At 31.7% G+C, this 22,862-nt stretch overlaps 2 protein-coding genes across 2 annotated transcripts; one reads left to right on the top strand and one right to left on the bottom strand.

Moving 5' to 3' along the window:
- Positions 1-3,471: 3,471 nt before the first annotated feature.
- On the top strand, positions 3,472-10,079 carry LOC125836082 (guanosine nucleotide diphosphate dissociation inhibitor 2). Its single transcript, XM_049515165.1, has 13 exons — positions 3,472-3,725; positions 4,960-5,022; positions 5,104-5,187; positions 5,276-5,383; positions 5,505-5,677; positions 6,276-6,387; positions 6,480-6,560; positions 6,679-6,741; positions 6,827-6,928; positions 7,181-7,305; positions 8,135-8,345; positions 8,432-8,506; positions 9,659-10,079. Exons 1-13 carry the CDS (start codon positions 3,639-3,641, stop codon positions 9,707-9,709), a joined length of 1,335 nt encoding a protein of 444 aa, XP_049371122.1. The 5' UTR covers positions 3,472-3,638; the 3' UTR covers positions 9,710-10,079.
- Positions 10,080-11,303: 1,224 nt separating this feature from the next.
- Positions 11,304-16,214, bottom strand: LOC125836081 (MLO-like protein 1). The gene is made up of 14 exons (XM_049515164.1): positions 15,941-16,214; positions 15,337-15,394; positions 15,024-15,244; positions 14,513-14,629; positions 14,336-14,396; positions 13,997-14,091; positions 13,629-13,703; positions 13,461-13,549; positions 13,062-13,111; positions 12,694-12,734; positions 12,385-12,594; positions 12,205-12,272; positions 11,886-11,946; positions 11,304-11,790 (listed from the first exon to the last, which is right to left on the bottom strand). The coding sequence occupies exons 1-14, from the start codon at positions 16,067-16,069 to the stop codon at positions 11,551-11,553; spliced, it is 1,515 nt and encodes a 504-aa protein (XP_049371121.1). The 5' UTR covers positions 16,070-16,214; the 3' UTR covers positions 11,304-11,550.
- Positions 16,215-22,862: the final 6,648 nt, after the last annotated feature.

The following is a 22,862-nucleotide window of genomic DNA, read 5'->3' as shown; positions in this document are numbered from 1 at the left end:
CTCTAAAACAAATGCAAGTTTCATATGTTTCGATTTTCTTGAAAAACCCAAATTTCTTTTGAATAAATTATAGGTGCATCTCTCAGGGCATTAATGACAACTTTCAAATCCAAACACTTCTACAATATCATATTTATTCAAAGGTCTTGCATGACATAACTTGTCCAATGTTCAGGAGCATAGGTATTAATGGACAAAAATAAAGTGAAGTAGACAATCATAAATACGGAAAGAAAATAATTTTATCATTGAACAAATCAATTCGAAAAATGCAAAAAAATAAACACTTGAAATAAAATTAAAAGAAATAAACGACATTCATAGAAGATAATTAAATTTTTTTCTAAAATCTAGATTACAGACAAAACAAATTAAAATTCACTCAAGAAAAAATATTACTATTTAGATTACAATTTGAAATCATTGATGTCAAATCTGATTTATTTTCCTACTTTGTTGATATTTGCAGTACTCATGATTTTTTTGATGAACTTTAAATTAAAAAAAATGTTATAGGCTTAAGTTATAAAAATGAATTTCATCACCATATTGAAAATAACATATAATATCAAAGAAAAAAAATTAATAAGGATAAAGAACCAACTTCAAATAAAAATAGAGTACACTTTTAAGATTTTCAATTTCAAACTCTAATGAAAATGAATCCATTTTATTAAAATTATTAAAATGCCATACGAAAGATCTTTGGCGAGATTACATTACTAAATATTCACATAATAACAAATGAACCATTAGCACATAATAATAAAAGAAGGAGAAAAAACAAATTTAGCTAGACTGGCTGGAAAAAATCTAAAAAGTTAACTTTTAAAAAAAAGAGAACATACGCACGAAGAAGAAGAAGTCACAAGGAAAAAAAATCACTACTATAATATTCAAATTATTCGTGCTGAGTTCGGATCATTCATAATCAAAACTTCGGTGTAGACAAACTAAGCTTTTACACACAAAAAAAAAGGGTCTAAAACCCCTCCAATCTATAACTGAAATCTCAACTACACACTCCAACTTCACGGGTGTCCTATCACTCACCAGGACTATTTAAAAATGAAATAAATGATTCCTTAAATATTGAGTTGGCATAGAGAGTGCATTCACTCTCTTTGAGAGAGTGAGAAGCAAAAAACAAGTAAAAAGAATATTTTTATTATATTTTTGTTATAATTAAATAGTATTATATATTATTTATTTATTTTTATAAGTAAAATGACACCGTTTTAATGGTGGATATTACTTTCCCTTTCACTTTGGAGAAGAAGAATCAGCAGTGCCAACCCCATCTTTGATGGATGATAAAATTTATATTTGTTAGAGAAACTCATCGAACAAGCCGGCAATGTCGAGGAAATAATCACTGGAAAAAGATGAATTCGCCGACAAATTCAAAAATTCATACTTGAGCTTCGAAGCTCTTTAACAATGGTTGTCCATGGATTTGTATTTCGCCTTTCATTCGTCAATTTTTTAGTTCAAATCAATTGATTTAGATGTTTTCAAACTCAAGAACTCAACAATGGGATTCTCATAAAGGATTCAATTTAGTCTCTACAAATTAGTAATTGCAAATGAAGATTTTCAGATTAGATTCAAACCCAGAAACCCACATTTCTTTTTTGATTTGGACAGCTTTGTACGTCAATGGAGTTTTCTAGTTTTTGGCTCAAATCTACACACCAAATTCAAAATCAATTAACAAGTATGTGTAGATTTCATACACCAAACTTGATCACACTCACAGATTCACATAAATCTGATGAACACGATGGAGAACAATAAGTTTTTTTCTTGAAATTTTCAAAAATTAATAAAGCCAAGAAAACAATTGAATGATTTGAGGCAAGTATTATAGCAATCTAAAATTTGATGGATCAATTTGTGTATATATATCATTTACAAGTTATAAAAGAAAAAGAAAAATAAAATAAAATAAAGATGAAAGAAGGAACTAAGAATATATATAAAAAAATCAATATATATACTTGACAGTTGGATGTGTGTGTCCACCATCGCAAGTTATGAATGTGGATGTTCAATTTTAGGGTGTTATTTATTTCATTGAAAAATAGTTCAAGAGGGTAATAGGAAGTGTGTAATTGAGAATTTGATACTAGGTTGGGGTCATTTGGCTATTTTCTCCACAAAAAAACTGATAGAATAAAATTAAAGAAATGAATGAGAACTCATCAATAGATAACACATGCGAGAGATTAGAAGAAAAACAACCGATAAGAACATACATATGAAAATCAAGAAAAATGAAATTAGAAAGACAGAATTCAAAATAAATTAACCTAAATCAATGATAAATATAATAGTGATCATACCAAAAGAGTTTCACATATTATATAAAATTATAAAGTAAAATAAAGGGAAAAGGCATAGATTCCCCCTAAACTTGTCCTGAAAAGTCAGTTACACACTTAAATTATCATGGTGACCTATTACACACCTTAACTACTCAAAAGTGAATTTATTACCACCCTGAGACATGTAACACCACTCTCACATTATGTGGTTTATTACACTCACTGCCACATCAGCGCTACGTCAGTGTCATGTCATAAATGATAATTTTTTGTTTTCTTTTCTTTTGTTAACTATATTTTACTCAAACTAATTCCTAATTAATTGTTTTAATTCTCTAATAATTATATCATCTTCATCACTAATCCCACCCATTTTCAGTTCTCATTTCATCGGAAAATCATATCATGCCCCACCTTCACTATTGATTTTGTACTTCACCACCACTACAACACCTTCAATTCTTCTTCTTCTTTGTCACCCAACGCCAAATATCACCACCACCATTATCAATATCGAATTTTTCTTCTTCACCGCCTTCAATTACCTCTTTTAATGTTTGTCACCCGCCACCCATCACCACCAAACCCATAAAGTTGTTATTACCATCAAAACGGAAAATTGATTAACAACCAACAACCAAATATTCTTTAACAAAGTCAAAAAAAATGAAAAAGATAGAAACAACCAATCAATTTTTTTCTAGATAAAATACAATTATTCACTAACAAATTTATGGGAATTAACCTAATTGCGAAAAAAAAAAAAGATTGTGCTTTAAGATTGTGATAAAAAATAAAGAAGTGTGATGAAGATAAAGAATGAAAAAGAAGAGGACAATGGGTGGGATTTGAAGAAGAAGAGGTGTGGGGGTGGGGGTGGGGGTAGGGGTGGAAAAGAGGATTCTAACTTTTTTTTTTACTTGGCAGGCCTATTTTTTATTTTTGTTTTATTTTTTTGCCATGTCAGTTTTAGGGGTAAGAAAATTCACTTTTGAATAGTATATGTGTGTAATAGGTCACTATGATAGTTTAAGCGTGTAACTGACTTTTCGGAACAAGTTCAAGGGAGAATTTATGCATTTTCCCTAAAATAAAATAAAAAAGTTTAATACTCCAAAAAATAAAAATAAAAATTGAGAAATAGTCATTTTCCTTGATCTATCATCATGCATTCTTTTTCTTTATTAAACTTTTTGAATATAATATAATAAGCTCTTACCCACTTCTCTAATATTTAGCTTGACCAATACAGAACCCTAATCATCCAATTCTACCTTCTTTTTTTTCCAATTCCTCTGATTTGATCCAAAAATGGATGAAGAATATGATGTGATTGTGCTTGGCACAGGTCTCAAGGAATGCATTCTTAGCGGTCTTCTATCTGTTGATGGTCTTAAGGTATTCAATTTTTCACCAGATCGGTAATTGTTTTTGTTCGATCTTATTTCATTTTGTTTTCTTCTCAATTGGATCTGATCTAATAACGCTGAAAATTTTGATGCAAAATTTGATTGATATGACCCTTTTTTTGGAATGATCGATCTTCATTTGCCGGTGATTTGTTTTGAGTACATTTGATGACACCATTATTGTAAAAAAGCTACCTTGCGTAACTTAGTTGATGAGTTACTAAATTTGAGTTATCAGGGGAGTGTAACTTGGAGGTATATGCTTATTTGGATGTGATTATGTGCACGGGTTTTTTGTTTGAGAACCTATGCTGTATTAACTAAATTGGGTCACTATGGATTTAATGCTTTGAGTTTATTTATCTGCAAAACCAAAATGCAAGAGAGTAATCAACTTTACATGGGAATTGGTATGATAGAATTTTGATGCAAAATTTGATTGATATACATCTGATTTGACCCTCTCTTTTTTTCAATGACGGATCTTCATTTGCCGGTGATTTCTTTGCGTACATTGGATAACTCCATCATTCTAAAGAAGCTACCTTGGCTTAGTTAGTTCATTACTAAATTTGAGTTATCAGGCGAGTGTAACTTGGAGATATACTTATTTGGATGTGATTATGTCCACGAGCTTTTCGTCGTAGAACCTATGGTGTATTAACTAACTTGGGTCATTATGAGATTTAATGCTTTGAGTTTATGTACCTACAAAAGCAAAATGCAAGAGAATAATCAACTTTACATGGGGATTGGATGTTAGAATTTTGATGCAAATTTTGATTGATATACATCTGATTTGACCCCTTTTTTCAATGATCGATCTTCATTGTCAAGGTATATTAGTTGTCTTCATTTACCAGTGATTTATTTGAGTACATTTGATAACATCATCATTCTAAAAGATACCTTGGCTTTGCTAGTTCATGAGTACTAAAGTTGAGTTATCAGGCTAGTGTAACTTGGAGGTATACTTATTTGGATGTGATTATCTGCACGAGCTTTCCGGTGTAAAACCAATGACATATAACTAAATTGGGTCATTATGGGCTTTAATGCTTTGAGTTTATGTATCGATTCAATTTTAGAATAAAAAACAAAAAGGGAAAGAATATTTTGGGGGTATAAGGGAAGCAAATATCATTTGAAATAGCTTAACATTATTTTTTTATATGTATTTTAGTTGTATGGTGATTGCTTAATGCTTATTTCATGTGAAATAGGTTCTGCACATGGACAGAAATGACTACTATGGAGGAGAATCAACTTCCCTCAATCTTGTCCAGGTAATTTTCCTTAAATCTTGGACATGATTCATTTGTGCTATTTGTTTCTCCTATTTGTCTGATAGAGTTATTATGTTTCAGCTTTGGAAGAGGTTTAAAGGAAGTGATAAACCTCCAGCTGAACTGGGTTCTAGTAGAGATTACAATGTTGACATGATTCCTAAGGTTTTCCCCTTTTACTTTGTATATCTGCTTCACAGAAACAAATCTTCCATTGTTTGTGTTGTTCTAAATCTTTTCTTTTTGGGAGCAGTTTATTATGGCAAATGGTGCTCTTGTGCGGGTGCTAATTCATACTGATGTTACGAAATATTTATCCTTTAAAGCGGTTGATGGCAGCTTTGTGTATAACAAAGGAAAGGTATAGTTGTTTTTCATGTATGTGGTCTTTACATGTTTGGTACAATTACGTCGTTTTGAATGTTAAATTGGTTTTTGGATAACTTTGTTCTAACCTGGAATATTGACACCTGATGAAATAGGTGCACAAGGTGCCAGCAACTGACATGGAGGCACTTAAATCTCCTCTGATGGGCATTTTTGAGAAGCGGCGTGCTCGAAAGTTCTTTATTTATGTTCAAGATTATAAAGAAAGTGATCCTAAAACACATGAAGGGATGGATCTAACAAAAGTTACCACAAGAGAGCTTATTGCGTACGCTCTTGATTCTCTTGCTTTTGATTCAGTGTTCAGTTTCTATAGGATAATTTGAATACATTTTCATGTAAGATAGTCCCGGTCTAGTTTTCTTGTGTGCCTATGTCATAGAGCATCTTGAAAAGAATACATCAGTAATTTATTGAAATGCACTAGAAATGTTGCTTGTTGTCGTGTTACATTTCTTTACTCCAAAGTTAATCTCTCTTCTTTGCTGAGCACTATGCTTGCCTCAAATGATTTTTGTATTAGAAAATATAAACTTGTGTTTGTACTTCTTACCCCTCTTTGTAGCAAAGAGAATCAATTTTCTTAAAGGATCACAAACTTGTGAAGGGTAATGTTTCCACTGAGTATGTAAATATAAACTTTTCAGCATGATCAGTCTCCCATTAGGACAATGAAGATGATCCCTACTGTTAAGCTTTTCAGGGAAGGTTATATTATGAAGTGCGAATTTGTGGTTCGGTAACAGTTGGTTTGTGATTGCTTTACACGACTTGTGGGGATTATTAGATAGTTTTTTTTATTTGATAATTCATTATTAATTCATATGCTCTATATTCTTGCTAATGGTTATGTGATATTTTTACAGAAAATATGGTCTTGATGACAACACTGTGGACTTCATTGGTCATGCATTGGCACTGCATAGAGATGACCGCTACTTAGATGAACCAGCAGTGGATACTGTGAAGAGAATGAAGGTGAAATTCAATATTTTTCTTTTGAATTTCCTGCTAATGTTATTTAAGGTTTGTGTGGATATGTGAAGTTTTTGTTCTCTATAATATGACAGCTCTATGCTGAGTCTCTTGCTCGTTTCCAAGGAGGATCGCCATATATTTATCCTTTGTATGGATTAGGAGAGCTCCCCCAGGTACTGCCTTTAGTTCCTCACTACATTTTCTTGTTTACCCTCATGCTAATGTTTTGTACTTTCCAACTTCTTTTTATTCAATATAATTGTCACTGTTAACATCTGTTTGCTAATTTAGGCATTTGCTCGATTGAGTGCTGTGTATGGTGGGACCTACATGTTGAATAAACCTGAATGCAAGGTGGTATTTCCGCTCTGTACCTTTTTGCAAAAGGAAATATTTATGTAATTTTAAGTCCTCTGAAGATGCTATCTTCAAATCCCAGGTAGAGTTTGATGAAGAAGGAAAGGTCTGTGGTGTTACTTCAGAAGGGGAAACTGCAAAGTGCAAGAAAGTTGTATGTGATCCTTCCTACTTGCCCTCCAAGGTAATGTTTTTCTACCTGTTGAGATAACTGCTCTGTTGCCAATAATTTGAATAGGCTTCTGGATCTATAATACCCGGCATGATCTTCGAGTATAAGTAAGGGTAGATCATGGATACATGATATACCTGTTTCCTAGCAATCTAGATTTCACTTGTTTATAAGTGGAAGTAGTCAAACTACTTGTTATGAGGATACTTGACCTGTTTATAAGTGGCTGGATGAGTTACTAAACACAAAATAAGCTATTTGCAGGTGAGGAAGGTTGGCAAAGTTGCAAGAGCTATCGCAATTATGAGCCACCCAATACCAAATACCAGCGAGTCTCACTCTGTGCAGATTATCCTACCTCAGAAGCAGTTGGGTCGCAAATCAGATATGTAAGTATTGTAGTATCTTAGAAAAACTTTACTTATATTCTCTGGGCTGAGCTGGAAATATAACAAACTATTCGCAAATAAAGTTTACTTCAATACATGCTCATTCATTTACTAAACAGGCATATTAGTCAAACTTGATTTTTACTTGAGTACTGAAAAATATTTCATGTGAAAGCCTGGTTCAATGTGGTTACATTCATTAGTAAAAGATCGTTAGTTCCACAATTTGCTAAAATATACAGATCTCCTTTGCCCCCTAAGAAATGGATGTGGACTGCCTTTTCATATTTCATTAATTAGTTAATTTTTGCAGTCTCGCATTTTCAAATATTTCCCCTTCCTCTCATGTCTTTCTGGTTTGTTCATGTTATTGTACACTCCCACCTGTGGATTATATTGGGTTTTTTGGTTGTATTGTACATGCTTCTCAATACGCACCCTATCATCAAGATTCACTTGTAGGCAGAAAAGGCCATGGGGACCTTTTTTTTTGTAGCTCTTTACACTATTCTCTGCTTCTGTTTGTGGGCTGGTGGGTGTTGTTATGGCACTTAAAATTTGTTTTTGGACAGGTCAAGCTGTGTTTCGGTCATTTAAATGGGTGGTCGGTAAACTTTTTTATGGAGTATATGCCAATTGGACTGATATATTATTTGGAGATTTTAACCTCGTTGATTAATTTTTGAGTGGGTCCTGAAGACTGAGTGTTTTCCTTAAAAGGCTTGATCCAGCACTATCACTCAGTTCAGAGTAGTTCTTTTTAAAAACTCATAACAATTAAGAACTAGAGTCTTCTTACATACCTTATGCCTAACATTTGGTTCTTCAGGTACCTGTTCTGCTGTTCTTACACTCATAATGTTGCTCCAAAGGGGAAATTCATTGCATTTGTCTCAACAGAGGCAGAAACTGATAACCCAGAGAATGAACTGAAGCCGGGCGTCAGTCTTCTAGGACCAGTGGATGAGATCGTCTATGAAACTTATGACCGATCTGAACCTGTCAATGAGTGCACCTTGGACAATTGTTTTGTTTCAACTGTGAGTCTCTCTTAAGTTTTACTTTGAAAATCATACTTCAGAAAGATAACCTAACATAAATTTATTGTATTCTCTATTTTGAACAGAGCTATGATGCCACAACTCACTTTGAGTCGACTGTAGATGATGTGCTCAATTTGTACACCAAAATAACTGGAAAGGTATTGAGTTATTATTTACCTGACTTTGGTCTTTCCATTACGTACTTTAGAGAATACTGGGACAGATCTAATTGTCATTGCAGATAGCTTCTCTTTTGCCAACACACTTCGAAAACTTCGAAATTCCAAAATATTCTACTTGTGAAAAGTGGCTTAGACATTTTGCCGTTTACTGCCTGAACTTTCTTTTCGCAATGTGCTGTCTCAGAAGCATGTCTTGCTAACATTTAAATGTTATTTGCAAAATTTAACTTGGGTTAACCATTTTTTCTGATGTATACATTTTAGTTTTCTGTGTTTTGCTGTATATTTCTCTGAAAAGGATAACCTTTGTGGAAGGAGTATATGGGATGAAGAATAGAAGTCTATTTTCATGAAGTGGACACTAATTTTGAAAATTCAGAAAAGGGACATATTGTCCTGTCCAGAAAACTCCTTTACCTTTGGGTTATCAAAAAAAAAAAACTCTAGTCTCTGCTTGTAGTACTCTTTTAATCAAGGAAAGAGACTAAAGTTGAATTAGTTGAGTTAGGAAAGTTCAGCAGAATATCTGTGTCCTTCAAAAATCTTGATGAACATTGACATTAAATCCCCCTTCTTGATGATTGCGGGCCTTTATTCCACAAATAAAGGGCTTGAGAACATAACTTAATTAGTTAAATCGCACTAAAATGTTGATTTCTTTCTTTTTCTTTTTTTCAATCATGATCTACGTGTGCTTTCTTGGGTTAGTTCACAAAGGTATATTTGATGCTATTAATTTGTCATAGCTCTATATTTTTGTTTGTCTTCTTGCGCCCTTCTCCAATTCGTGTGGTAAAGGTGTAGGTATACGTTGCTTGTACCGGTGCCCACATAGATAATATGAAGCATAGTTACTAGCATGTGAATCTAAGGTACTTTTCTAGATGTACCGTTATTGCATCAAAAGGTACTTTTCCTAGGCAATTGCTGTTTCCTCCGCTACTCTCTTCCTGCTGCCAGGAGTAAAGGGGGGAAGTTGGGTGGTAATGGAGGCCAAAGAAAACAAGACTTGTAGCTTATTCTACTTTTCGGTCGCAAGATTTCATTTAAAAGGTGGCATTATTTGTAATAACTATATTGAGCTTTGAAGGAACTATCTCAGTTGACTCAATTGTTTATCTTGTTCAGGTTCTTGACCTCAATGTGGACTTAAGTGCTGCGAGTGCCGCTGAAGAATGATAAATTCCTTTACTTCTGTACTTCCACATATTTTGCTGCTGGATTCCTATATGTGTCGATGGGATTCTGATGGCGTTGCTGTAGAACTGGGATTAATTTATGATGGATTTTCTGTTATACTATAGTTCAAATGTTGTTTTTTTCTTCCTTCAACAAATTTATGTAATGTTTAAAAATACAATCACTTTTCTTGAACTTGGAGAAGCATGCACACCGGTCTCCCTCTCCCCTTGCTATTATGGCTGAGGCTGGACCTAGATGTGAGATTCAGATGTCGTCGATGCTGAAGCTAAATTTGGTTTTATTAATTTTTCATCCAATTTCAGATTTGTCTGGAAGTAGGAGCTTAAAGGTTTAAAATTGTGTTTGACCTTTGGCTTTTTTTATTTTTTTGAGGATTGTCTGAGACAGTATGCACACACACAATACACAATTGGTTTTCTGGTTTAATCTCTATGTTTTTGTTCAATGTTACAGTAACACATTCTTACTTCAGGGAGTTAAGCTCAGTGAGCTGGGCTCGAAAGATAGAGAGTTGATGAGGAGTCTTTTCTAAAATATGGGAACTAAAGATATCAGTAAGTTATGACAACATTGGTCCATATTCAATCATAGTACTGAATTTTAAAAAAAGAGGGAAAAAACATTGTAACATCTACTTGTACTACTATCTTATAAATGGGAATAAGCACACACCTTTGGTAACACTATTTTAGTCAATTTCAATTCGAATGAAGACCTTACTATAGCAACTATGTATATTTTTTTAGTGTGGACGAAGTGTCCCTTGCATATGTCATCTCTTTACCACACAATAATCCAACCAAGTTAATTCTCTCATGTGTCACGTCCCCGATCATCCCCCACTATTTCTTCCTTATATGTATTTAGAATTTAACATCGTCTTTTATCAAGATTAAAATAAAAATAAATTTGATCATAAAATTTCAACAAAATTTTAGAAATGATAAATTTATTATTATAATTTTTAGTATTATTATTTTTAATATTAATAAGTGGCTAAAAGCAATACTTTCGGAAAAAAAATTGTGTTAATTTATTTGTCTTACTTTATTTTTTAATTTGTTATATATTTTATAATTACATAAAAAGGACAATAAATCACAATATTAAAATTAAAATAATTTGTTCATAAAATTTCAACAAAATTTTAGGAATGATAAATTAATTATTATTGAGTATTAAATATCAATAAGTGGTAGAAGCAATACTTTTGAAAATTACTCTATGTTAATTTATTTGTCTTACTTCATTTTTTAATTTGTTATATATTTGATAATTACATGAAAATGACTATATATCAAAATAATTACAATTTAAGATATAAAATAATTTTTTTTCTTGGTTGACTCTCGATTTTTTATTTGTGCCACGTAAATTAAGATAAAGGGAGTAACATATATTATGTGAATAATGCATAAGAAATATTATAAATCACAAAATATCTAGAAGAAATATTTTATTTTATTTTTTGGTGACTCTGAAAATTCCGCTTGTGCAGCATAAATTGTGAAAAAAAGAGTAATATATATTATGTAAAAATTACGTAGAAAGTACACAAGTTACAATAATTAATAACTTAAAAATCTTTTTAAAAAATATAAATTTTTGAATGGCTCCAAATTACACTTGTATCACATTAATTAAAACAAAAAAGTAATCAACATATATCTAGTACATTAGTACAAACTGAGTTTGCTCCAAAAAAAATTTTATACCATTCTTTTTCTTGCTGAGTTATGTACTGCATAACTCACTTTTTACAAGTTTCTCTACAGTCTTAACAGCTTTGAGATATCTGAGGAATGTTGGTTGTTGGCTTAATTTACTTTGGAGTTGAGTTGGTCGGTCGCGTGCCTAATTTCTCCCCCATTGCCCTCTTCCATAGCAGATACTTGTGTTTCTACTTGTGCTAGCTGCACAGCCATAGGAGAAGTGGACTCTTTATGTCCTACTTGGTTGGAGCCATTGACAGCTCTCCTTCTAGCCTTCTTAGCCCAAACAACAAGCCCATCTTGTATATACTCGTCGAATATTTCTTTCTTGAAGGAACTTCCCATCTGCATTCATCATGCATCAAATGAAAGAAAGTTATAAGTAAATGAATCTATAAAACCAAAATGATAAGTATTTTGTTGGTACAAGAAAGATGCACCTGTGTGACAATTGCATATAGTGGTAGAGTACTATAACTGCAAAGGAATTGAACAAACACCCTGCAAAAAAACTCAATTAGATTATGTAATAGCATGTTTAGTATTCACATAAATGTGAAATCTAAACCTCTTTTCAACTACAGCATAATTGGGCCTGGACGCGTTTATGGTAAGACATGTTGGACTTAGATAGCTGTGAAAAGTGAGCACAAGACGTGTTTGTGACCCTCATGGTTACGTACATTGTTTGGTTTGGTGTAAATACCAGATGCAAGTAAGCATTTTCCTCGTCTAGAAGAGAAAGGACGGGGAACTTACCCTATGACAAGTCGAGGGATGATATAACCAACTTGTCCCATGATGCAGGAGTTGAAACGATATTGAGCCTGTCAATGAACAGAACGCAATAATCTCAATTAGCAATGGAATGAAATGTGAATCGAAAAGCTTATACCAACTGTTACATTGAGCGTTTAATGTTATGTTTTTAAAGATTACCCAAATCCAGAAGAAAAATGCAATCTCAAAGGAGTTCTGGAAAAGGATGATATGAATGAGGAAAAGGACTAGTCGCGGTCTATGAAACCAGAAATGATCATCTGATGGCTTCACAACTAAATCTCCTTCTACCGCGATGTGTTTTGCAGCAACCTCTCCAGCAAGTTGAGTTATTACATGCTCTAGTTTAGTCCCCACAGCAAGCAAAAGCTGCATAATCACAATAATATAACCATTTTTTCAGGATTTTCGATAGCTCAAAGGTGTACTGACAAAGATTAGTAGTTCTTGATTGTACTGATTACTTACACCAAAGGGAACGAATGCTATCCAAAAGTATGCGTGCCAGCCTGCAAATAGAAAGTGAGTGAGAAATTAAAAAAACAGGTATAAAAGGACAGCCTGGTGCACAAAGCATTCCATATTAGCAGAGTCCGAGGAAGGGCTACACCCCAAGGGGTGTGATACAAGACAATCTACGGCTCTATCCCGTGACTTATAGGTCACACGGAGACAACTTAAACGTTGCTCCAAGGCTCCCCTTCAAAACACAGATAGAAGGAGAAAATGAAAGAGGGGGTCATAATTGAAACATAAGCTCTTAAACTAGGCTCAAAACCAAATGAAGTTATGCTAAATCAAGAAAAGGGGATGAAACAGTAAATGATATAGCTCACCATGAACATTAAGCAATAGGAACAAGACCACAAATACCCAAAGATACCAGCTGCATAAACAATAGTAAAAGTTCAGCAAGTTGAAAATCAAAAGGAACTAAGAGCACGTTTGACTCCGACTAAAAATAATTGATAAGCATCAAGTAGAGTCTTTTTTTTCAAGTGCTGAAGTTGATTATATAGAGAACTAGTTACGTGCTTGGATAGAAATGTTGAACCTGACGATAAGTTACATTAAGAAAATGAGATGTTGGTCGTTGAGGTAAACACACGAGTAACCTCTAAGAGGAGAAAGGGATATCATGTTATACAGATAATATTTCAAAACTTTGAACAGTAACATCATGCTTCATTGTTTTCTTTCCATTTTGTTCACTTGGTGACCATTGTGTAACTCACCTAATCCCAACAACTTTCTTGAAATCAGCTTCAAGCACGCGTGTCATATACTTGTGAAAATTGAACTTTGGATTCCCCTTGCAATGAGTCTAAGGCGGAAAAATCAGCAAGAGTTGAGCTTCATGGAGAAATAAAAAAGATAAAACCAGTATATTAATGTAAATGTACCATAATGAAGCCAAGCCTCAAGGTTGTGTAGTCCAATTTTGTGACAGATCCAAAGAATTGCTTGACGAAGGAATGCTGACAATCACGAGCAAAATAGAAAAATGTTAGACGCGCCTAAAATATTGACAATGTATAGAAGCAAAATGTGTAATAAGCAACTTGCAGAAATACACATTTGATCATGTTCCAAAGTGGTAATATACTAAAGAATTTAACTTATATTACACTAACGATGTAAATACTTCTCTCATTATTTGTGTAACTTAACCCGTTGGATATATATACAGGCACATACACATCAACACATGTATATAGAAATGAAAATATGCTTTAAAGGATGATTAAGATGGAAGAATCTCCGCGCTTACCAGCCAACTTAATAAAGTTGATCTTTTACCAAATCCTAGAAACCGGCCCTTGATAAAATCATGATCATGAACATGTGTTACTTTCGATCGAAGTACTGCAGATACAATATATCCTCATTAGGATGACAACAAGAGAGATCACTCTATGTTGAAAGTATTACATTCTGATGAATACACTATCAGTTCTACTATATTTTTCAGGTCAACTTAACTTACTGTCGGTGCACAGAACTTAAACTCGTGACTTGTGAGTACTCTGTACTTATGCAAACTTTTTGTGTCCAATTTAGTTCAAAGGGAAGTATACTAATGAGACACAACAGTCATTAGGCAATATACCTTCTTCTGGATTATATTCCTCTTTCTGGATAGAATCCTCCCAAGATTTCCACTGACGTATCTGCACAGATAACACAAGGTCATCGTGTATAAGTGAAAAACGAAGGGGGGACAGGGGATGTAACTAAGATGTATAATGAATTCAGAAACCTAAAGCAAGATGACTGAAAGCCTTACCTTTATACCTCCAAATAGAATTGTAAGAGCTGAGAAAGTAACATGTGAAACAGCCAGCACAAAGATAAAGGTATGGAGATGATGCAATGCTGTGAGAGATAACAATGGTGCCTTGTCCTGTTAAGGTCCAACAAGAGAAAGTATATAGAAATGACACATCAATCAAGGGCATATGATAAATAAAACATCACAGTTTCATCAGCATATGGACTAAAACTGTGTTTATGAATCTTGATTGGCAATTATATTCCCCTTTTGTTTGCTATTTTGACAATTCGGGTGACGGAGAGAAAAGTAAAATGGTCTTAGTTGAAGAGAGTCTTGGCACAACGGTGAGAGTTGTCGTTATGTGATCAAAACATCCTCTTGCAGAAATACAACGTAAAACTAAATGGCCCATGCAATATATCCCAATGTGGCCCATCCCTTTCACACAAAACAATCCAATTTTCGTCTAACAAGTGAACAACAGGAGCTTTAGTCCACCGGACTGCCTTTTATTTAGACATACCTTCGCCTCACAATAACCAGAATTAGCAGATTCAGCAAGAAGGCGCCTTCCTCCCGGAATTAAAGAGAAGAAATTAGTCTGAAAGTGGACAGTTTCATTGACATCATCATCCTTTTTACAAGGGAGCCAGTGATTAGTCAAGTGTTTTGGGATACATATTTTAAGAATTCTCTCTTGCAACACTGTCAATAACAGTGATATGAATCCCAACAACATCAACTCTGCATAATTCATCATGTTTTTCAGAATATGGACTAATCAGGCATCTTTAAAGTAAAAACAGAATTACACAATAAGATGTTAGAATTTTTACCTTCTTTGATCTTTTGTAAGGCTTCATAGAGTGGCTTTTGGTTTTTCTTGAGCAAATACTGTCATAAAAATCACAATTGTTATTCATATCATCAAAGATTGCTCTTTTAGCAGAACTTTAGAAATGTTATACTCCACAACAGATAATAATAACTCTTTGTCTAAGGGGAATTGGTTGATCAAGAAAAGAAACATGATACATATCATCTATGTTGCTCGGACTCTTCAAAAATATGGAAGGGTGCATGTCGAATCATCCAAAAAATAGGTGCTGCAACATTTTTGATGAGTCTAAGCAACATAGAAGCTTGATTTCTCAGATGATCTCTCCACTAATAGTTATTATCTCAAAAAATCACTTTTCATTCTTGATTCAAATTTTCTTCAACAAAGAAGGTAACTTTATGATATAATAACTATTAGTTGTGTAGCTATCTGACAATAAGCGTAAAACTAGTCAATTTATGATAGTCTTAGTTCTTAAACTTGGATGATCAAGAAAAGAGACATGACACATATCAGAAGTACTAATGGTAAATTACTATAATGAACCAACATATAACAAAAATCAAGAAAATTTTGTGATGCATACAACTAAGAGTTACCTTGCCACCATAGTGAATAATTCTTTCAACAAGAAGAGATATAGCAACTATGACAGTGCAGACTAAGGCAACAATCCATGTTGGTGTAAATTCTAAATTTGTTTCTTGATCTCCTCCACCTCCTGCCATCTTTTTACTACAAATGAATATCCAAGAAAACTTAAATATATAAGATTATGAATGAATTAAGATGAAAAAAACTATGTTAATCGTACTATGTTTGTTGATTGGAAGTTACACAGAAAGAAGAGGGGAGAAAATGACAAATATTGTCCCTTATGTTTGGTAGTTGGTTCAAAATAGTCCCTTAAGTATTACTTAATCAATTTTGATTCTTTAAGTTTGTCAAAAATGAGCACTTTTTGTTTTGACAGATATTTATCAAATTCTAATTGTCAAATTTAGTGAATCTCACATTTGAAAGTACAATTTTTATTATTTATGTTATTTTAAAGTATATTTCAATAGTTTGATGCAACTTTTTGATGTGCAGTTTCTATTATATTGATTTATTTTCTTGTATGATATTGTTTTTAGGGTAAAGGGTCAAAATCATTGACAACAAAGATATTTTTAAAACTATTAACATTTAACTGGGTGCATTTTTATTCTATTCACATAGTTTAAGAATATTTTTTACCTTTTTCTGTTACTTTTTTTATATTGCGGTTTTTGAAATGTTGAATGAAATTTCTGTTGTTTTTGTTTTTTATTTGTTGTTCTTGTTCCAATTAAATCTAATAATCATAGTTTGATAAATATTTGAAAGAGATTAAAATTACTCAATCAATAATTAAAGTGCTATTTTGAACATACAACAAAATATGAAGGACTACTTTTTTTTCATTTTCTCAGAAGAATGAAATGGTCAGAAGAAGAATTCTTTCTTGGGTCCCCCCATGTTCTTGACTTCCTATGCATTTAGTTAGTTGACTTCTATCGACGGAGTTGTGGTGGAACGATAAATATTTCTTCGTCTTAGTTAAAGGTTTTGGGCTCAATTTCTTTTAGGTTGAAAGTCGCTTTTATTAGAACATATTTTACCCCTTAATATGGGACTTTGCGGTACAAATATAAACTTTGTTGGATTCTAAACTACAATATCAGACACCAGATGAAAAATAAAAAGAAATTAACAAAAACTTTAACTTCTCTGTTGTCCACACGCATATGACAAGAATTATTTCCCTCAAGTTGACAAATTTGAAGTTTTAACATAAAACAATTTAACAAATCTGTTTTACCAATAAATGGAAACTGCCTAATAAATTCTAGAGAGAGTGGGAATTTAAATAGTTGGCAACAAATTAATTATTCTATAAGTCCTAATTCACATGACATTCTTTTCTTTTTAGTTAATTTTTAAAAAATGTTGTTTTTCTATATTTGAAAATAATTTTTAAAACTTTTCATTCTATTTATAAAATGATTTATAACAAGAAAAATTTACATCTTATTGTAGACCATTAAATTTTAAAGATTTTTTTAATTTCCAAATTGAATTTAAAATTTTTATAATCAAACGCTAATTTTCAAATAAACTAAAATATTGTTTTTTAAAAAAAAGGAGGATAATCCTCATAGTCAAGAGGGTTAGTATGGCAAAGTCAAGTCTTCCAAAAAGTAAATAAAAAAGAGTCAAATTAGCCAAAGTCTCTTCCCAGGTAAACCTTCCTTATTAGTTTGATGATTATTGTGACAAATCAAGGAAGTACAATTTTTGTCTTTCTATTATATCCTCAATTTATTAATATTGAGTTAATGTCTTTGAAGAAAATGAATAAATATATTTGAGACAGTAACAATTAATAGATGTAAAATGATAAATTCACTATACCAATAAATATTTTCTTAATATGTATATTAAGTCAAAATTTGACAAGTAAAACGAGACGGAGTAATTGATGTAGAATTAAATATCATCATGTGGAAATCTTCAATGCTTGTTTGTCTCATGACAGCTTGCAAGAAGTGATTTGATACCTTCAAAGTCCGTTGGCACAAATATTTTTTACGTCCTAATTTATGTGATATCGTTTAATTTATGTGATATCGTTTGATTATGTATAAAACTTAAAAAGGTTATTTTTAGAGAAAAATGTGTTCTATATGGTTTGATCTTTTACATTAGTAAAAATGAGAGTCAAATGTTTAATATATTATATATGCTAAATTTGGTGAAAATTGTGAAAAGAAATATCAAATCATAAATATTAATAAAGTCTCATCAAATTTTAAAAATTACAATTTACAACAAAAAAATTATATTGGACCAAATATAACAAAAATTGAACATAAAAAGAAAACATATACCAAACATTAGAAATACAGTAAAAATAACAAAAACTATACCTCTAGAATGTGATTTCACACTTAATCCGCCCCGGCCCCCCACCCCCCACCCCCCTCGAAGAACACTTTCGAATTATTTTATACATACCCCCAAAACATAAAGAAATCATTTTTGTCATTTTCTTATGATACTCCACCATATACTCACTAGATATTATCTTATTCAGTAAAAGAAAAATATACAATTTTATTGTATACTTGGAATTTTAAAAAAATAAAGCAAAAGAGAGTGGAGAAAACAAAAAGGTTGACTATTGTATAAATTATTCAGAAGAATATATTCACATTGTAAATCATGTAATATAATTTAGACAATGTTACTCTATTCTAATTTGTTGGTTTTCACAAATGCAACCGTGTTTTCTTATGTTCACACTAAACAACTACTCCCTCCGCCCACTTTTATTTATCGTGTTACGCTTTTCGAAAGTCAATTTGACTAATGTTCAAAGTTAAATTAAAGTACATTAATTCAATATTTTAAACAAAAAATTTAGATATTAAAAAAACTATACGAAAAGTACTATAAATTGCAAATTTTTGTATAACAATATGATGAAAAAATACATCGTAAAATGTTAATCAAAGTTTTAATAGTTTGACTCTAAAAAGGAAAAATATGACAATTAAAAATGGACAGAGATAGTAACAAAGACGGAGTCATTATTTAAAGTTTATAAGTTTGAAATTTTAATTTTTTTAATTTATTGGATTCTAAATTAATAATGTATACATATTCAATGAGTTTCTCACTATAAATTCAGAGTTTGAATCAAAATTCTATTCGACTGAACTCATCATCAACATACTGAATCTACCCCTAACAATAATTGATGTAGCTTATACTTAGGATAAGGTGTAGTTAGGACGGTTCATGGTTATGGTTAAAAAATCAAATTGAATTGCAATTTGAACCAAATCGATTTAAAAAACAGATATTTGGTTTGGTTTGGTTTTAAAATTTGAAAATCGATACTATTTGGTTTGGTTTTGATTTTACGAAAAAACAACCGCAAAAATAACCAAACCGAATCGATAAATTAGTTATATAAATTTTATAATTATTTATATATTATTCATAAATAAAATATTAATATTTTGTTAAATTTTAACTAACTTAAGGCTTTAACTTTACAATTTTCTCAAGTCCAACACTTAAATTTTAGCCCAACTATTACAATCCTAAGTCCAAGTCCATCAAAATCCTTTACTTTAGTCTTTACATTCTCATACCTCACATAAGATAGTCACATTTTCTCTTAATTGAATCACTTTGTTTGTGTAATAATAAATCTAGTATTGCTTAATTACTTAATTAAACCAACAATAGTCAGGTAGATTGTTCATGTACTAGGTGTTTGTATCTATCGAGATACGTATGTCCTCAAAAATTTTATTACTTTCAACCGAAAAAATCAGAAAAATGAACCAAACCAAACCAAGATAATAACCAAACTGACGATTATTTTTTTCGTTTAGTTTGTTTGGTTTTAGAAATTTAAAAAATCGACTAGATTGGTTTGGTTTTGATTTTAACCAATAACCGATCCAAATCAAACCACGAACACACGAACACCCCTAGCCGTGTAGTGAACCCGAATCCTATTTATTACAACTTTATATGTAAAAAATAACTAAACTTTAAAAGGATTTTTTTTTCTTGAAAATCTATAATTCAACTGTAATGGGTTCAGTTATAAGAAATTCAAGTAAAAAAATTCACATCGGTAACTATTTATAAAAATAAATAAATAGGATTAACTTTAGAATAATATTCGTGCAAATCCATGAACAAATTGATTATGTAGGAGTACATTTTTTAATTATTCTCTTATGGTGGAGCTCTAATATTACAGCTAACAGAGTAATTAAATGCTAAATATATTGTGTTATATCGAACTACTTTAAACTCTCTTTTTTCATTTTTATTTTTTACAAATAAGTTAGACTTTTTAGTTTTTAAAAAATATTTTTCAAATCCATTAATAATCACGTTTGTGGATTTCCCAAGATACCTTACATCTTCTTCGAAAAATCAATATGGTTTAATTCCTCTAAAGTTCATAAAAATTCACTACCAACAAAACAAATGAATTAATATTTTTTGTTTTTTTAAAAAAGAAGGTTGGAAAAAGGACACTTTATTCTGCTTTTTAAAAAGTTGATTGAACTCCAACAAAAAGGAAAGTTGAGCTATCAATTTGTTACATGTGTCATTTTCTTTTTATTCGGAGCTTGCATTGAAGATCCGACTAAATTTGAATCACGCATTACAAATTTTATTCAGGGATAATGCTTCAACTGAATTTTTTCTATACATAAAACTTAATTCTAAGATCTCTAATTAAGAATGTTGTAATCCTAACGGAGCACCACAATCCATTTGGTCATGGTCATTAGTTATATGCATCTCTTTTTCATTTTTAAGCTACAAAAAAGAGCATCAATAGTGGATTGGAAAAGATAAAGGAAAATATGAGTTGTTACTTTTGTAGGGATTTTTTTGCCATGATTCTGGAATAAATAATTATAATGGATTAATAACTTATTCACAGAAAATATAATTAGAAACCTTAAATAAATTTCTCAGAAAAACTTCAATTTGAGAAAAATACTTTCTTATTTGGTAAATGAATTTATTAAAAAGAATTACTATACATTATTTTTCAAAATCTCTCACTTTCTTATTAAGACTTGGTAAGACAAAAAAAGGTCATTTCTTTTGTATAGCAGAAGATGACTAACCCAGAATGATGATTTTTTTCCCAACTCATGACTTTAAACCAAACCAATAGATGAACATAATTTTATGATGCTGCTAATTCGTTGTTAAATAGGATTAACAATAAATTTATCACTATTACTATGCTTTTTTTTTTGGAAAAATTACCTATATACACATCTTATTTTACCATAATCTCTAAAATTCCTTACCATTTAAAAAACTTTCAAAAATTCTCTCTCGGATACATCACTCTCCTGTCGCTGATACATCCCTATCCTTCTCTCGGATACATCCCTCCTCTCTCTTATACCTTCCTCACCTATGTATCCGGAAGTCCAGTGATGTATCCAAATGTCCTATCCCCTCTCTGATACATCCCTTCTCTCTCGTAGATCCCTCACCTATGTATCCAGATGTTCAGTGATGTATCCAGAAGTCCAGTGATCTATCCGGAAGTCCAGTAATGTATCCGAAATCCATAAATTTTAAGAAATTTTTGTAATTTGAAAAAGAGTGGGAAAATAATGTACTTAGCTCTTAACACTATGAGATTTAGGGAAATCAAAAAATGTAATTAGCTTTTTTAGTGGTGCTAAAATGTGCCCTTTCGAAAACATAATATTTAAACATTTTATTCTAATCTCTTGACAGTTAAATTTTCGTGTTTATTACTGGCTATAAACAACAATATTCTACTTAATATTATCCTTATATTCATAAAGGAGAGTCTTGGAGCAATAATAAAATCGTCTCCAAGTAATTTATAGGTTATGAATTTGAGTTGCGAAAGTAACCACTAATGCTTGCATTAGGATTGTCTCCGTCACACCTCTTGGGATGCAGTTCTTCCCTGAATTCTGCATAAATGTGCGATGATCTGTACTCCAAATTTCCTTTTTACCATACTTGTGTATTCATCACATTGTTTTTAGATAATATGACGGTCTATTTGTATATATTGAAATTTTGTGGGATTTTACAAAACGTGTTCAATTCGAGTTGGGGCTCTACAAGATATATTCAATTCCAATAAGAATTTTTGGAGGCTACTCAACCCTAAATCCTAGTTTATGCCTATCTAAAGGATACTATATTCCCTTGAAAAGATATCTCGAAAATTTCATCATAAATTCATGGAATATTTATAAAGAGATCATAACCTCGAATATTCCGCAAATTCATGAACTATTCATAAATAGATCAAATCCAAATCATCTTAGTTTGGGAAATACGTCATGACTAACTGCCCTTGAATCATGGTAAAATCATGTTTTTTCATATTCTATTTGTGATTGCAAATTACATTCTGTCACTTTAAAATTTGTTGCAAACAAATTGACATGTCTAGTGGGACCAAATTTGTCTTTCATCTCTCATCTCACAAATCAAATATGCAAATCTGAAGAATGGTGTACTTTAAGCCTCGTCTTTGAGTTTCATCAACTCTACACTCTAACAAGCCTTGAAGCAGGGGGCATTTATAGACATTAAAATTTTGTGGGTCTCTACAAGACGTGTTCAATACGAGTTGGGACTCTACAAGATGTATTCAGGTCCAATTAGAATTCTTGAATGCTACTAAACCCTAAACCCTAGTACATGCCTATATAAAAGATACTATATTCCCTTGAAAAGACATCTCAAAAATTCCATCACAAATTCATGGAATATTCATAAAGAGATCGAGATCTCGAATATTCATCTCGAATATTCTACAAATTCATGAAATATTCATAAAGAGATCAAATCTAAATCATCCTAATTTGGGAAATACATCACTAACAACCCTCGAATCATGGATAAAATTATATTTCTTCATATTCTATTTGTGATTGCAGTTTATAT

This window comes from Solanum verrucosum, unplaced genomic scaffold, assembly GCF_900185275.1.
Source record: "Solanum verrucosum unplaced genomic scaffold, falcon-dt-bn FXZP01000208.1, whole genome shotgun sequence".
NCBI lineage: Eukaryota > Viridiplantae > Streptophyta > Magnoliopsida > Solanales > Solanaceae > Solanum > Solanum verrucosum.
Note: the sequence above shows the minus strand (reverse complement) of the source record. Positions and strands in the feature narration are given on the sequence as shown.

Coding starts and splice junctions, on each gene's coding strand:
- LOC125836082 (XM_049515165.1), top strand. CDS start 3,639: ATGGATGAAGAATATGATGTGATTGTGCTTGGCACAGGTCTCAAGGAA. Junction 5,384..5,504: donor TTGTGTATAACAAAGGAAAG/GTATAGTTGTTT, acceptor CTGATGAAATAG/GTGCACAAGGTGCCAGCAAC. Junction 8,346..8,431: donor ACAATTGTTTTGTTTCAACT/GTGAGTCTCTCT, acceptor TATTTTGAACAG/AGCTATGATGCCACAACTCA.
- LOC125836081 (XM_049515164.1), bottom strand. CDS start 16,069: ATGGCAGGAGGTGGAGGAGATCAAGAAACAAATTTAGAATTTACACCA. Junction 14,397..14,512: donor TTCTATTTGGAGGTATAAAG/GTAAGGCTTTCA, acceptor TTATCTGTGCAG/ATACGTCAGTGGAAATCTTG. Junction 12,735..13,061: donor CCTATTGCTTAATGTTCATG/GTGAGCTATATC, acceptor TTCTATTTGCAG/GCTGGCACGCATACTTTTGG.